This window comes from Siphateles boraxobius, unplaced genomic scaffold (assembly GCF_051911475.1).
Source record: "Siphateles boraxobius isolate OS27281-9 unplaced genomic scaffold, OSU_SipBor_1 111, whole genome shotgun sequence".
In the NCBI taxonomy this organism is placed as follows: Eukaryota; Metazoa; Chordata; class Actinopteri; order Cypriniformes; family Leuciscidae; genus Siphateles; species Siphateles boraxobius.
Window position 1 is genome coordinate 2108266 of NW_027508713.1, and position 14235 is coordinate 2122500.

Consider the following 14235-nt stretch of genomic DNA (forward strand, 5'->3'; position numbering starts at 1 on the left):
CATAACTTTAGAAAACACTAGAAGTTTATGCTATTTGCAAAAAAGAATGTTATGTACATTACATGTAAAAAAAAGGAAAGAAAAAGAAAAGAAAAGAAAACACCAAGATTTACGATGTAAATTCCCTATTATTATAATAATAATCATATTATGGAAGCAGAATAGTCTCAATTATAATTCACGCATAAAACATCATTCACACATGCGTAGACAATTCCACATGCATGAAACCTAATTCACGTACACACACACACAAAAATTCACGTGCGTGAAAAAAAATTATATTCTCAAAAAGCAATTCACATGCGCAAAATTATATATTCGTAAAATAGATTTCACGAATGCAAAACACAATTCGTAGATATACTACTGTGCACAAAAACCTTTGAATGTTTAAAATCGCCTTGGATGCGTGTGTGTGTGTGTGTGTGTGTGTGTGTGTGTTTTTGAGACTTTCCTGGCAGCACTCTCCTCCTACACAGAGCAGTCGTACTCTTTAGCCAATCAGATTCAAGCTTATCAATCGACCAATCAGTATCACGTGAGGGCGGGCCTTCCTGCATGTTACGTCATCAGCTTTCGACTATACAGTTCATAAGCAGAGGTATGTGTGATCGGTTCATGTCTGTGTGTTTACTGAAGTTAAATGAGTTCGAGATTAGTTGAAGCAATGGTTTATGAACTGCTGTTTAGTCCACATGTGAACATAAACATTTATTTTTAGTATTGATGGATTTTCACGTCCTCCTCCACCACACATTCAACTGATGATAATGTAGCCTATTTAATGACGTGCATAGAAGACATGTTTAGTTTTAAGCTGCCATATTATGTAGTTTTATTGTTTCAGATTTCCGAGACGGATGATGTATAAAGTTGCAGACAACCAGTCCTGTGGTCTTACCATTCCTACCGTAATTCTATCAAAACAGTTATGTTGCAAGCCGTCCATGTTGACAGTTGTTTCAACTAGAGGTTGCTATGCATGCATTATTAAATGTTCTTGTCAGAATAAAAAGATTCAAAGATTCATAGTTACATGTGATGTAAACGTTTTATTAATTTGAAAGTTTCTAAATCATTTGGGAATAAAATATATATAAAATGACTTGATCATGATTAGTACAGAAAAATTCAGTACAGAGAAATATACGTCTCTTCCAGAGTTGTGCGATCCAGTCAGAGTCTTCTTTGCTTTTAAAGTATATAAGTGCAATACATCAAGTGAAAAGTTAACTAATGATGTCTGTTAGGACATATCAGATTTTGGCCTGATATTTAAAATAATAAAAACCTATAGTACGAGAGATGCAGACAGAGGATTTGGGAGATTAAGTGATGGTATTTGAATAGAGTTTACTGAGTAATCTTAGTTACATGATCTTAATCGCCTCTCTGAATAGAGTTTACTAGGCAAAGTAAAAGTAATAGTTCACAACACTGTCCTGTGACACTAAAAACCTTGAGATGACAATACAGCACAAAACATAAGGAAACGAATGTTGAATATATTGGTACCACTTTTACAATAAGGTTCATAAGTTAACATTAGTCAATGTAACTAACCATGAGCAATATATTCGTTGCTGCGTTTGTTAATCTTTGTCAACGTTAGTTAAAAATACAGCTGTTCATTGTTAGTTTACAGTGCATTGACTAATGTTAACAAGATTGTAATGGTAAATACAAATTAACAAAAAATAATAAACGCTGTGTACATTTAGTTCATGTTAAGTAATGAAACGTTATTGTAAAGTGTTACCAATAAAGACATTAATACAAAGAAATTAAGTATAAAAGAGAATAAAGAAACAACATGAATTAAGATGTTTTTGTGACTGCTATCCAGATGTCATGCCAAAGGTGAGTATTATAACATCATGATAAATGCAGGGAAACAACAGGTTTTTAATAATTTAACAACATACACAAATGGCAAATAAACAATGGGTGCTCATTAAAATAGGTATATTCACTATTTAAAGAACAATCTCGATAGCTATTGACACCAGATTATTGTTTTGCAATCATTAGCGTGATTGTTGTAGCTGTGAGAGCTGCACGCTCGCTCAAGATTACGGGATATTTTAACTAATTTGCGGTGTAACTAGCTCGATCACGAGAGGCTCAACAGGTAGATATATAGATGAACTCATCTTTCAGGCATTTGACCGGCCGGGTTGACACTTCAGCGTGAGAAACGGGGGTGTGGCGTGAGTTGGCAGCCCTGAAAATATAACAAAACAAGCATCATTCCTCTTCATTTCTGACACGATCGGGGACATCAGATTACCACAGCACTTGCTTACATCGATTAATAGTTCATAAACCATTGCTTCAACTAATCTCGAACTCATTTAACTTCAGTAAAACACACAGACATGAACCGATCACACGTACCTCTGCTTATGAACTGTATAGTCGAAAGCTGATGACGTAACATGCAGGAAGGCCCGCCCTCACGTGATACTGATTGGTCGATTGATAAGCTTGAATCTGATTGGCTAAAGAGTACGACTGCTCTGTGTAGGAGGAGAGTGCTGCCAGGAAAGTCTCAAAATCACACGTATCCAAGGCGATTTTAAACATTCAAAGGTTTTTGTGCACAGTAGTATATCTACGAATTGTGTTTTGCATTCGTGAAATGTATTTTATGAATGTATAATTTTATTTTGCGCATGTGAATTGCTTTTTGTGAATATAATTTTTTTTCACGCACGTGAATTTTTGTGTGTGTGTACGTGAATTAGGTTTCATGCATGTGGAATTGTCTACGCATGTGTGAATGATGTTTTATGCGTGAATTATAATTTGAGACTATTCTGCTTCCATAACGGTCAAACTAACCTGTGAGCGCGCGCGTGTGACAACTGCGCCCTCCCGCCAGAAACGGCGCCAGAGTGCAGGAATGCGCGCGGCTGCGGTCGCTGATGACGTGTACGCTCTCACGCATCCCGGAAGTGAAGGTGTAGCTGGAAAGAGTTTGGAAACAAACTGGCGATCGGATGAGTAAATGTCAATCCTTTGACGGACAGATTGATTGTTGACAGCGCCGTGATTGACAGGCAGTGTGTGATGATGTATCGCTCCGGTGGCGCGTGCGTGCTGATGATGTTAACGTTAATCCTGACGGTGTCGGAGAGCGGCGCGAGGATCCACCAGCTCAAACTCAAGGTCTCTCACACTTGTTTATGCATAATCATCTCACTAATCTGCTTTATTTGCCTCCTTCGAGCGTTTCTGTCACATATCCGGGGTTTCATCTTATCTAATGATGTATTCTTCGTTAAACGACGAATTTATTTGACCTATTTAATGACTTACCTCATTTATTTAGCTTGATTTTTTTATTATTATTTATTTCTTTTATTTTAGCATTTGTTTCATTATATCTGATGTTTCATCTGATGTAATGATGTATCTCTAAAAAGACAAATTTATTTGACCTATATAATGATATCTGATGATTTGTCATTTTACTTATTTATGATTTATTATTCGTAAAATCAATAATTTATCTCATTTATTTATTGTCTGTTTTTGTAATTATGTAGCTGGAGGCATCACAAACACATGTCACTCACGACTTCTTAAACTCTCTCTCTCTCTCTCTCTGTCTCTCTCTCTCCTCTATCTTTCCTCTCTTCTCTCTCTCTCTGTCTCTCTCTCTCTCTCTGTCTCTCTCTCTCTCTCATTCTCTCTCTCTCCCTCGCTCGCTCTCTCTGTCCTCTCCTCTCTCCTCTCTCTCTCTCTCTGTCTCTCTCTCTCTCTCTCTCTCTCTCTCTCTCTCTCTCCTCTCTCTCTTCTATCTTTCCTCACTTCTCTCTCTCTTTCTCTCTCCCTCTCTCTCTTCTATCTTTCCTCTGTCTCTCTCTCTCTCCTCTCTCTCTTCTATCTTTCCTCTCTCTCTGTCTCTCTCTCCCTCGCTCGCTCTCTCTGTCTGCCTCTCTCTCTCTCTCTCTCTGTCTCTCTCTCATTCTCTGTCTCTCTCTCATTCTCTGTCTCTCTCTCATTCTCTGTCTCTCTCTCATTCTCTGTCTCTCTCTCATTCTCTGTCTCTCTCTCACTCGCTCTCTCTCTCTCTCTCTCTCTCTCCTCTCTCTCTTCTATCTTTCCTCTCTCTCTCTCTGTCTCTCTCTCATTCTCTGTCTCTCTCTCCCTCGCTCGCTCTCTCTCTCGCTCTCTCTGTCTCTCTCTCTCTCTCTCTCTCTCTCTCTCCTCTCTCTCTTCTATCTTTCCTCTCTCCTCTCTCTCTCTCTCTCTCTCTCTCTCTCTCTCTCTCTCAGAACGAGACGCGGTTTGTGGTCCACCTGAACACGTTCGGGTATTTCGCTGACGGGACTCTGGACGTGCACCTGGTGTCTCTGAGCCTCCCGGCGATGAAGAGCGGCTCCAAATCTCCACCGGTAAGTGTGTGTGTGTGTGTGTATTATATTACTCTGTTACAAATATTACTCCGTTACATGTAAAAGTTGTAAATTTCGATTTCTATTCTCGATTCGACTCAATGAATAGAATATCCTATATAATAATAAATAAATATAAGAAAAAATCTTTTCGTGGCCTTTGAGATTCGATTTTGAATCGGCCACATAAAAAAAAAAAAAAAAAAGAATCGAAGCGTCTAAAGCTATCTAGTGACGTTTGTAGTATCTGTTGAATTAACAGCTTTTGGAATGTTACAAAACATATAGAAATGAAACAACTGAATTGACAAAAAAAGCAATTTTTACAACACTCCCACAAAAGTACTTAGACTGATCAGAAACCCCCAGCTACGCTTTAACAAACGGCACAACAGAAATACTTATTTGCCATGAAAACAAAACTTAAACAGTTAGTTGTGAAACGATACTGTCTCTCTCAGATCACTAGTAGACAGAAATCGTACTAATCGCTGACCTACACGACATGTGACCCTAAAGGCTGATTTATACTTCTGCGTCGGACATACGCCGGAGCCTCTACGCCGTAGACTACGCATTGGTTTTAATTTATACTTCTGCGTCGTTGTCCGCGTTGACGCACGCAGAGGGGGCATGTGAAACCCGAGGGAGCGGTTTGAGCAGACCAATCACAGCGCTTGCGTCCGCGTAGAATAGACGTATTCGTATACAGTGGGGGAAATAAGTATTTGACCCCTTGCTGATTTTGCAGGTTTGCCCACTTACAAAGAATGCAACGATCTATAATTTTAATCATATGTACATTCTAACAGTGAAAGACAGAATCCCAAAGAAAATTCCAGAAAATCACATCATATGAATTTATTTAAATTGATAACCATCTGATGAGGAAAAACAAGTATTTGACCTCCTGGACAAACAGCATGTTAATATTTTGTAGAAAAGCCCTTATTGGCCAGCACAGATGTCAAACGCTTTTTATAGTTGGTGACAAGGTTTGTTCACATTTCGGCAGGGATCTTGGCCCACTCCTCCCTGCAGACAGCCTCCAAATCTTTCAGCTTCCGAGGTTGTCGCCTGGCAACTCGAATTTTAAGCTCCCTCCAAAGATTTTCAATTGGATTCAGGTCTGGAGACTGGCTAGGCCACTCCAGAACCTTGGTGTTCTTCTTCTTCAGCCACTCTTTTGTTGCTTTGGCGGTGTGCTTAGGGTCGTTGTCGTGCTGAAACACCCATCCTCGACCCATCTTCAGCTCTCTCACTGAGGGAAGGAGATGTTGGTCCAGAATTCCACCATACATGGCCCCGTCCATCCTCCCCTCAATACGATGGAGTTGTCCCGTCCCCTTGGCTGAAAAGCACCCCCAAACCATGATGTTGCCACCACCATGCTTGACGGTGGGGATGGTGTTCTTTGGGTTGTACTCGGTGTTCTTTGCCCTCCAAACACGACGAGTTGAGTTGAGGCCAAAAAGTTCTATTTTGGTCTCATCTGACCACATCACCTTCTTCCAGGCCTCTTCTGAGTCGTCCAGGTGGTGAATGGTGAACTTCATGCGGGCCTGTACATGTTTCTTCTTGAGCAGGGGGACCTTGCGTGCGCTGCAGGATTTCAATCCATGACGGCGTAGTGTGTTACCAACCGTTTCTTTTGTAACTGTGGTCCCAGCTGCCTTCAGTTGATTCAGCAGTTCCCCCCTTGTGGTTTTGGGATGTTTCATTTCATTTTTCATTTCATTTAGTTTATTTATATAGCACAAATAAACACAACAGAAGTTGACCACTGTGCTGTACATACAAGAAGAATAAAAATATAAAAACACAACAATAATACAAAACTAACAAGCAATAAAACACTACGTATGCATTCTTTAAACCAGGGTTACGAGTGAAATGCGCAGTTAAAAGATATGACTGCAGTTTGGACTTAAATTCATACATAGATGTGGCAGATCTCACAGATAAGAGAAGACTGTTCCATAGCCTAGGACCAGCCACTGAGAAGCCACGATCACCTCGCGACTTCAGTCTGGATTTTGGGTGTACAAGTGTAATGCTGCCTGAAGAGCGCAAGCATCTTGTTGAGTGTTTCACGTTAACAAGGTCTGACAGATAAGACGGAGCATGACCAATCAGTGCCTTATAAACAAATATTAAAATTTTATATTCAACTCTAAAATGCACTGGCAACCAGTTGAGAGAGATTAATATCGGGCTGATATGTTCTCGTCTACGCGCTCCAGTTAAAAACCTGGCGGCGGCATTTTGGACCATCTGAAGCCGCAACATGGATGATTGAGGTAAACCAACATACAGTGAGTTACAGTAGTCCAAACGAGATAAAACAAATGCATGAGTTACAGTTTTAAGATTGTTGAAAGATAAAAAAGATTTAACTTTGGATAAAAGTTTAAGGTGGAAAAAACAGGACTTGACCACAGAATTAATGTTTGTCAAACTTCAGGGATGCATCAAAAATAACTCCTAAGTTTCTCACAGTAGGTTTAACATAGTTATTTAAAAAGTCATAATTATTATTGGGATTTATCTTACCCACGGAGGGCCCAAAAACAATTACTTCAGTCTTAGACTCATTTAAATGCAGAAAATTCAAAGACAACCAGGCTCGAACATCATTTAAACAATCACGCAAGGTTTCTAAGCCTTGCTTCTCGTTTTGTTTTAAGGGTAAGTAGATTTGGGTGTCGTCTGCATAAAAGTGAAAGGACACTCCATATTTCTTAAAAATCGAGCCCAAAGGCAACATGTACAATGAAAACAATATGGGGGCTAAAATAGACCCCTGGGGGACACCACAAGTGACTCGTGCTACAGATGATACAGCATCTCCGATACCCACTGAGAAAGTTCTATCTTTAAGATACGATCGGAGCCAACTAAGAGCAGTACCTCGAAGCCCCACACACTTTTCTAGACGCGATAGCAGAATGTCGAGTTCCCAGAGTCAACAAATAATAAAATATCATTTAAAACTCTTACGAGTGCTGATTCTGTACTATGATGTTTCCTAAACCCCGATTGGAATTTTTCTAAGATACTGTTAGTTTCCAAAAATCTCTGCAGTTGTACAGATACAGCATTTTCTAAGATTTTGGCAATAAAAGGTAGATTAGAAATTGGTCTAAAATGTGCTAAGACAGATGTGTCCAGACCTGGCTGTTTCAAAATAGGTTTCACTATTGCATGTTTGCAGAAAGAAGGAACAATTCCAGATCGCATGCTCTTGTTTATAATTGCTAAAATCCAATCTCCAACACTATAAACAATCAGTTTAAAGAATTTGGTCGGAACAATATCACAGGCAGAGGTGGTAGGCTTCAGCTTAGCGACAGAATCCATTAGACCCGGCAATGAGAGTGGCTCAAATGAGTTAAAAAAATTGATGGGAATTACGAGATCAGCAGGATCCTCAGATCCGGGAGTGATGGATTATCTAATTTCATCAATTTTAACCTTAAACAAAGACAGAAAATTCTCACATAGAGTTGAGGACTCTGGTAAGTCAAGTTTGCTGTTTGGGTTAAAGACAGAGTTTAAGATTAAATAAAACCTTAGGATTTTTTGAGTTTTAGCAAATTTTTTCTGAAAAATACTGGGATTTCGCAATTTTAACTGCTTTTTGATATGAAATTAGTGATTCCCGTAAAATCTCGTAGGATACTTGAAGTTTGTCTTTTTTCCATCGGTGTTCTGCTCTTCTACAGGCTTTCCTTAAACTACGGGTATTGCTATTTAGCCATGGTACAACTTTATTTTTATGTTTTTTAAATTTCATGGGGGCAATGAGATCTAAGATACTAGTGCAAACATGATTAAACATATTTAAAAGCTCATCCACAGTTGATGGATTTGCAAGAAAATCTGAAGGCAGCAAATCACAAGCTTCATTGAATGCAGTTGAGAAATTATACACCGAAGTTGGGGAAAAAAGGCCAACACGTGACCATTTGCCAGTCCTAATAGTTTCAGAAGTAAAACAGGAGATCTCAGCGGTAAATATTATAGGCCTGTGATCAGAAAAGCTCAAATCACCTACATGCACATTTGAAATAGAAAAACCATGCGTCAGCACCAAATCTAAAATTTGACCATGCACATGTGTTGCATCTTTCACCCATTGGACATAATCACAAGCATCAATGAGACCAAGAAACTCTGTCGTTAATGGTGAGGAGTCAGAAGAGACATGGATATTAAAATCGCCAATAATTAGAATTCTCTCAAATCTAGGGGTGATATCCCCTAGAAATTCAGAGAACTCCAAAATAAAGTTTTTGTTTGTTTTAGGTGGGCGATACACCACTGCCACCACCAGTGAATTTATCGAGTCCAATGAAAAAGTTTGAACTTCAAAACTTGAAAAGATGTTAGCTTCTAAGATTCGGCAACAGAAATTGTCTCTAAAAACAGATGCCAATCCTCCACCCCGGCCCGATAGACGGGGTGAATTAGGAAAATTATAATTAGGAGGGGAAAGTTCAGAAAAGGACTATTATCACCCACGGACAGCCAAGTCTCAGTCACAAATAAGAAATCCAAGTTGCCAGAGTTTATTAAGTTATTAAGAATATAGGTCTTGTTTCCCAGCGACCTAGCGTTTATTAACGCCATTTTAATCGAAGATGAGTCACAGACCCGTTGCAAGCCGATGTGCGGTGCCCGACAAAGTGGACGAAGATGTTGATGTTCCACACCACCACGCCGAAGGCGAGGTGCGCGACGATGAAGCAGCGGGGCTGGCATATCCTCAGACAGATGCACAATCCATTGGTAAGGAGTTTCCAGAGAACGTCTTGTTATGTAGAGGTAGCGATCCAACTCCGGTCGCCTTATGTACAGATGATGATGGTGGTGAGCCGATTGCGAATAGGACAGGCAGCCTCTCAGCCTAGCAGCGATGCCTCCACGTTTTCCTCTCCTCCTACGCCTCTTTCTCCTGGAAGACGCCCACGGCACCCGGCTCAACCATGATGGTATGTTCGATAAGAGGGGTGGAGGTTGTGAGCTGCACGTTATTCTCAAATATTTCGAGGGATAGAACGCCATAAACGATCTAATATTTAGCAGCATTTGCCGATCGTAAAGCAGCGATGTGGCCTCGTTTTGACCCATCAAAGAAGCAAGATGAAAAATCACAAATAGACCGACAAACAAACGAAATTTACAGAGGAGCTGACGGCAGGCCATTTCAATCGGCGCCATTCTGGAATCCTCACCGTTCGCATGATCAGGGACACCCTACGAGCCGAGATCTGTGTGGAGGCCCAGACCGAGGGAGGTTGGCGGTGGTGTGGTGCTTCTTCCATTTCCTGATAACTGCACCGACAGTTGATCTTTTCTCTCCAAGTTGCTTTCCTATTCTCTTGTAGCCCATCCCAGCCTTATGCAGATCAAAAATCTTGTCCCTGATGTCCGTAGAAAGGTCTTTGGTCTTGCCCATGGTGGTGATGTTGGATGCTGGTTGTTTGGGTGTTGACCGGTGTCTTTTATACAGGTAACGAGGTGAAGCAGGTGTATTTGATGTAGATAATTGGTTGGGATTGGGGCTGTGTCTTAAAGAAAGACTAACTGGCTTCTAGGAGCCAGAATACTTGCTGTTTGGTAGGGGGTCATATACTTGTTTTTCCTCATCAGATGGTTATCAATTTTTATTAATTCATATGATGTGATTTTCTGGAATTTTCTTTGGGATTCTGTCTTTCACTGTTAGAATGTACATATGATTAAAATTGTAGATCGTTGCATTCTTTGTAAGTGGGCAAACCTGCAAAATCAGCAAGGGGTCAAATACTTATTTCCCCCACTGTATATTGACGTTTAAAGTACGTTTAAAAGTACAAATACTCATAAAGTGTACTTGACTACAGATGCTCATAAAGTGTACTTGACTACAGATGCTAAAAGTGTTCTTGACTAGAGATACTCATAAAGTGTACTTGACTAGAGATACTCAAAGTGTTCTTGACTAGAGATACTCATAAAGTGTACTTGACTACAGATACTCATAAAGTGTACTTGACTAGAGATACTCAAAGTGTTCTTGACTAGAGATGCTAAAAGTGTTCTTGACTAGAGATACTCAAAGTGTTCTTGACTACAGATACTCATAAAGTGCTCTTGACTACAGATACTCATAAAGTGTTCTTGACTACATATGCTCATAAAGTGTTCTTGGCTAGAGATACTCATGTAGTGCTCTTGACTACAGATACTCATAAAGTGTTCTTGACTACAGATACTCATAAAGTGCTCTTTACTACAAATACTCATAAAGTGTACTTGACTACAGATACTCATAAAGTGTTCTTGACTACAGATACTCATAAAGTGTTCTTGACTACAGATACTCATAAAGTGCTCTTGAGTACAAATACTCATAAAGTGTACTTGACTACAGATACTCATAAAGTGTATTTGACTACAGGTACTCATAAAGTGTTCTTGACTACAGATACTCATAACGTGTTCTTGACTACAGATACTCAGAAAGTGTTCTTGACTACAGATGCTCATAAAGTGTACTTGACTACAGATACTCATAAAGTGTTCTTGACTACAGATACTCATAAAGTGTTCTTGACTACAGATGCTCATAAAGTGTACTTGACTACAGATACTCATAAAGTGCTCTTGACTACAAATACTCATAAAGTGCTCTTGACTACAAATACTCAAAGTGCTCTTGACTAGAGATGCTCATAAAGTGTACTTGACTACAGATGCTCATAAAGTGTACTTGACTACAGATACTCATAAAGTGTTGTTGACTACAGATGCTCATAAAGTGTTCTTGACTACAGATACTCATAAAGTGTACTTGACTACAGATGCTCATAAAGTGTACTTGACTACAGATACTCATAAAGTGTTCTTGACTACAGATACTCATAAAGTGTTCTTGACTACATATGCTCATAAAGTGTTCTTGGCTAGAGATACTCATGTAGTGCTCTTGACTACAGATACTCATAAAGTGTTCTTGACTACAGATACTCATAAAGTGCTCTTTACTACAAATACTCATAAAGTGTACTTGACTACAGATACTCATAAAGTGTTCTTGACTACAGATACTCATAAAGTGTTCTTGACTACAGATACTCATAAAGTGTTCTTGACTACAGATACTCATAAAGTGCTCTTGAGTACAAATACTCATAAAGTGTACTTGACTACAGATACTCATAAAGTGTACTTGACTACAGATACTCATAAAGTGTTCTTGACTACAGATACTCATAACGTGTTCTTGACTACAGATACTCAGAAAGTGTTCTTGACTACAGATGCTCATAAAGTGTACTTGACTACAGATACTCATAAAGTGTTCTTGACTACAGATACTCATAAAGTGTACTTGACTACAGATACTCATAAAGTGCTCTTGACTACAAATACTCAAAGTGCTCTTGACTAGAGATGCTCATAAAGTGTACTTGACTACAGATGCTCATAAAGTGTACTTGACTACAGATACTCATAAAGTGTTGTTGACTACAGATGCTCATAAAGTGTTCTTGACTACAGATGCTCATAAAGTGTACTTGACTACAGATGCTAATAAAGTGTTCTTGACTACAGATGCTAAAAGTGTACTTGACTACAGATACTCATAAAGTGTACTTGACTACAGATACTCATAAAGTGTACTTGACTACAGATGCTCATAAAGTGTACTTGACTACAGATACTCATAAAGTGTACTTGACTACAGATGCTCATAAAGTGTACTTGACTACAGATACTCATAAAGTGTTCTTGACTACAGATGCTCATCTGTAGATAACTACAGATACAGATATAGTGTACTTGACTACAGATGCTCATAAAGTGTTCTTGACTACAGATGCTCATAAAGTGTACTTGACTAGAGATACTCATAAAGTGCTCTTGACTACAGATGCTCATAAAGTGTACTTGACTACAGATACTCATAAAGTGCTCTTGACTACAGATGCTCATAAAGTGTACTTGACTACAGATACTCATAAAGTGCTCTTGACTACAGATGCTCATAAAGTGTACTTGACTACAGATGCTCATAAAGTGTACTTGACTAGAGATACTCATAAAGTGCTCTTGACTACAGATACTCATAAAGTGTTGTTGACTACAGATGCTCATAAAGTGTTCTTGACTACAGATGCTCATAAAGTGTACTTGACTACAGATACAAATAAAGTGTTCTTGACTACAGATGCTAAAAGTGTACTTGACTACAGATACTCATAAAGTGTACTTGACTACAGATACTCAAAGTGCTCTTGACTACAGATGCTCATAAAGTGTACTTGACTACAGATACTCATAAACTGTACTTGACTACAGATGCTCATAAAGTGTACTTGACTACAGATACTCATAAAGTGTACTTGACTACAGATGCTCATAAAGTGTACTTGACTACAGATACTCATAAAGTGTTCTTGACTACAGATGCTCATCTGTAGATAACTACAGATACTCATAAAGTGTACTTGACTACAGATGCTCATAAAGTGTACTTGACTACAGATGCTCATAAAGTGTACTTGACTAGAGATACTCATAAAGTGCTCTTGACTACAGATGCTCATAAAGTGTACTTGACTACAGATACTCATAAAGTGCTCTTGACTACAGATGCTCATAAAGTGTACTTGACTACAGATACTCATAAAGTGCTCTTGACTACAGATGCTCATAAAGTGTACTTGACTACAGATGCTCATAAAGTGTACTTGACTAGAGATACTCATAAAGTGCTCTTGACTACAGATGCTAATAAAGTGTACTTGACTACAGATACTCATAAAGTGTACTTGACTACAGATGCTCATAAAGTGTACTTGACTACAGATACTCATAAAGTGCTCTTGACTAGAGATGCTCATAAAGTGTACTTGACTACAGATGCTCATAAAGTGTACTTGACTACAGATACTCATAAAGTGTTGTTGACTACAGATGCTCATAAAGTGTTCTTGACTACAGATGCTCATAAAGTGTACTTGACTACAGATACAAATAAAGTGTTCTTGACTACAGATGCTAAAAGTGTACTTGACTACAGATACTCATAAAGTGTACTTGACTACAGATACTCATAAAGTGTACTTGACTACAGATGCTCATAAAGTGTACTTGACTACAGATACTCATAAAGTGTACTTGACTACAGATGCTCATAAAGTGTACTTGACTACAGATACTCATAAAGTGTTCTTGACTACAGATGCTCATCTGTAGATAACTACAGATACTCATAAAGTGTACTTGACTACAGATGCTCATAAAGTGTACTTGACTACAGATGCTCATAAAGTGTACTTGACTAGAGATACTCATAAAGTGCTCTTGACTACAGATGCTCATAAAGTGTACTTGACTACAGATACTCATAAAGTGCTCTTGACTACAGATGCTCATAAAGTGTACTTGACTACAGATACTCATAAAGTGCTCTTGACTACAGATGCTCATAAAGTGTACTTGACTACAGATGCTCATAAAGTGTACTTGACTAGAGATATTCATAAAGTGCTCTTGACTACAGATGCTCATAAAGTGTACTTGACTACAGATACTCATAAAGTGTACTTGACTACAGATGCTCATAAAGTGTACTTGACTACAGATACTCATAAAGTGCTCTTGACTACAGATGCTCATAAAGTGTACTTGACTACAGATGCTCATAAAGTGTACTTGACTACAGATACTCATAAAGTGTACTTGACTACAGATGCTCATAAAGTGTACTTGACTACAGATACTCATAAAGTGTTCTTGACTACAGATGCTCATCTGTAGATAACTACAGATACTC

At 38.8% G+C, this 14235-nt stretch overlaps 1 protein-coding gene across 1 annotated transcript in view; it reads left to right on the forward strand.

Moving 5' to 3' along the window:
• The first annotated feature begins 1041 nt into the window (after positions 1–1041).
• gpr108 (G protein-coupled receptor 108) overlaps positions 1042–14235 on the forward strand; it is a 27739-nt gene continuing 14545 nt past the window's right edge. The window contains exons 1-2 of the mRNA XM_077197865.1: positions 1042–3174; positions 4287–4406. Of these exons, the coding sequence (XP_077053980.1) occupies positions 3076–3174; positions 4287–4406 (219 nt within the window). The 5' untranslated portion in view covers positions 1042–3075. The remainder of the gene's footprint in view (positions 3175–4286; positions 4407–14235) is intronic.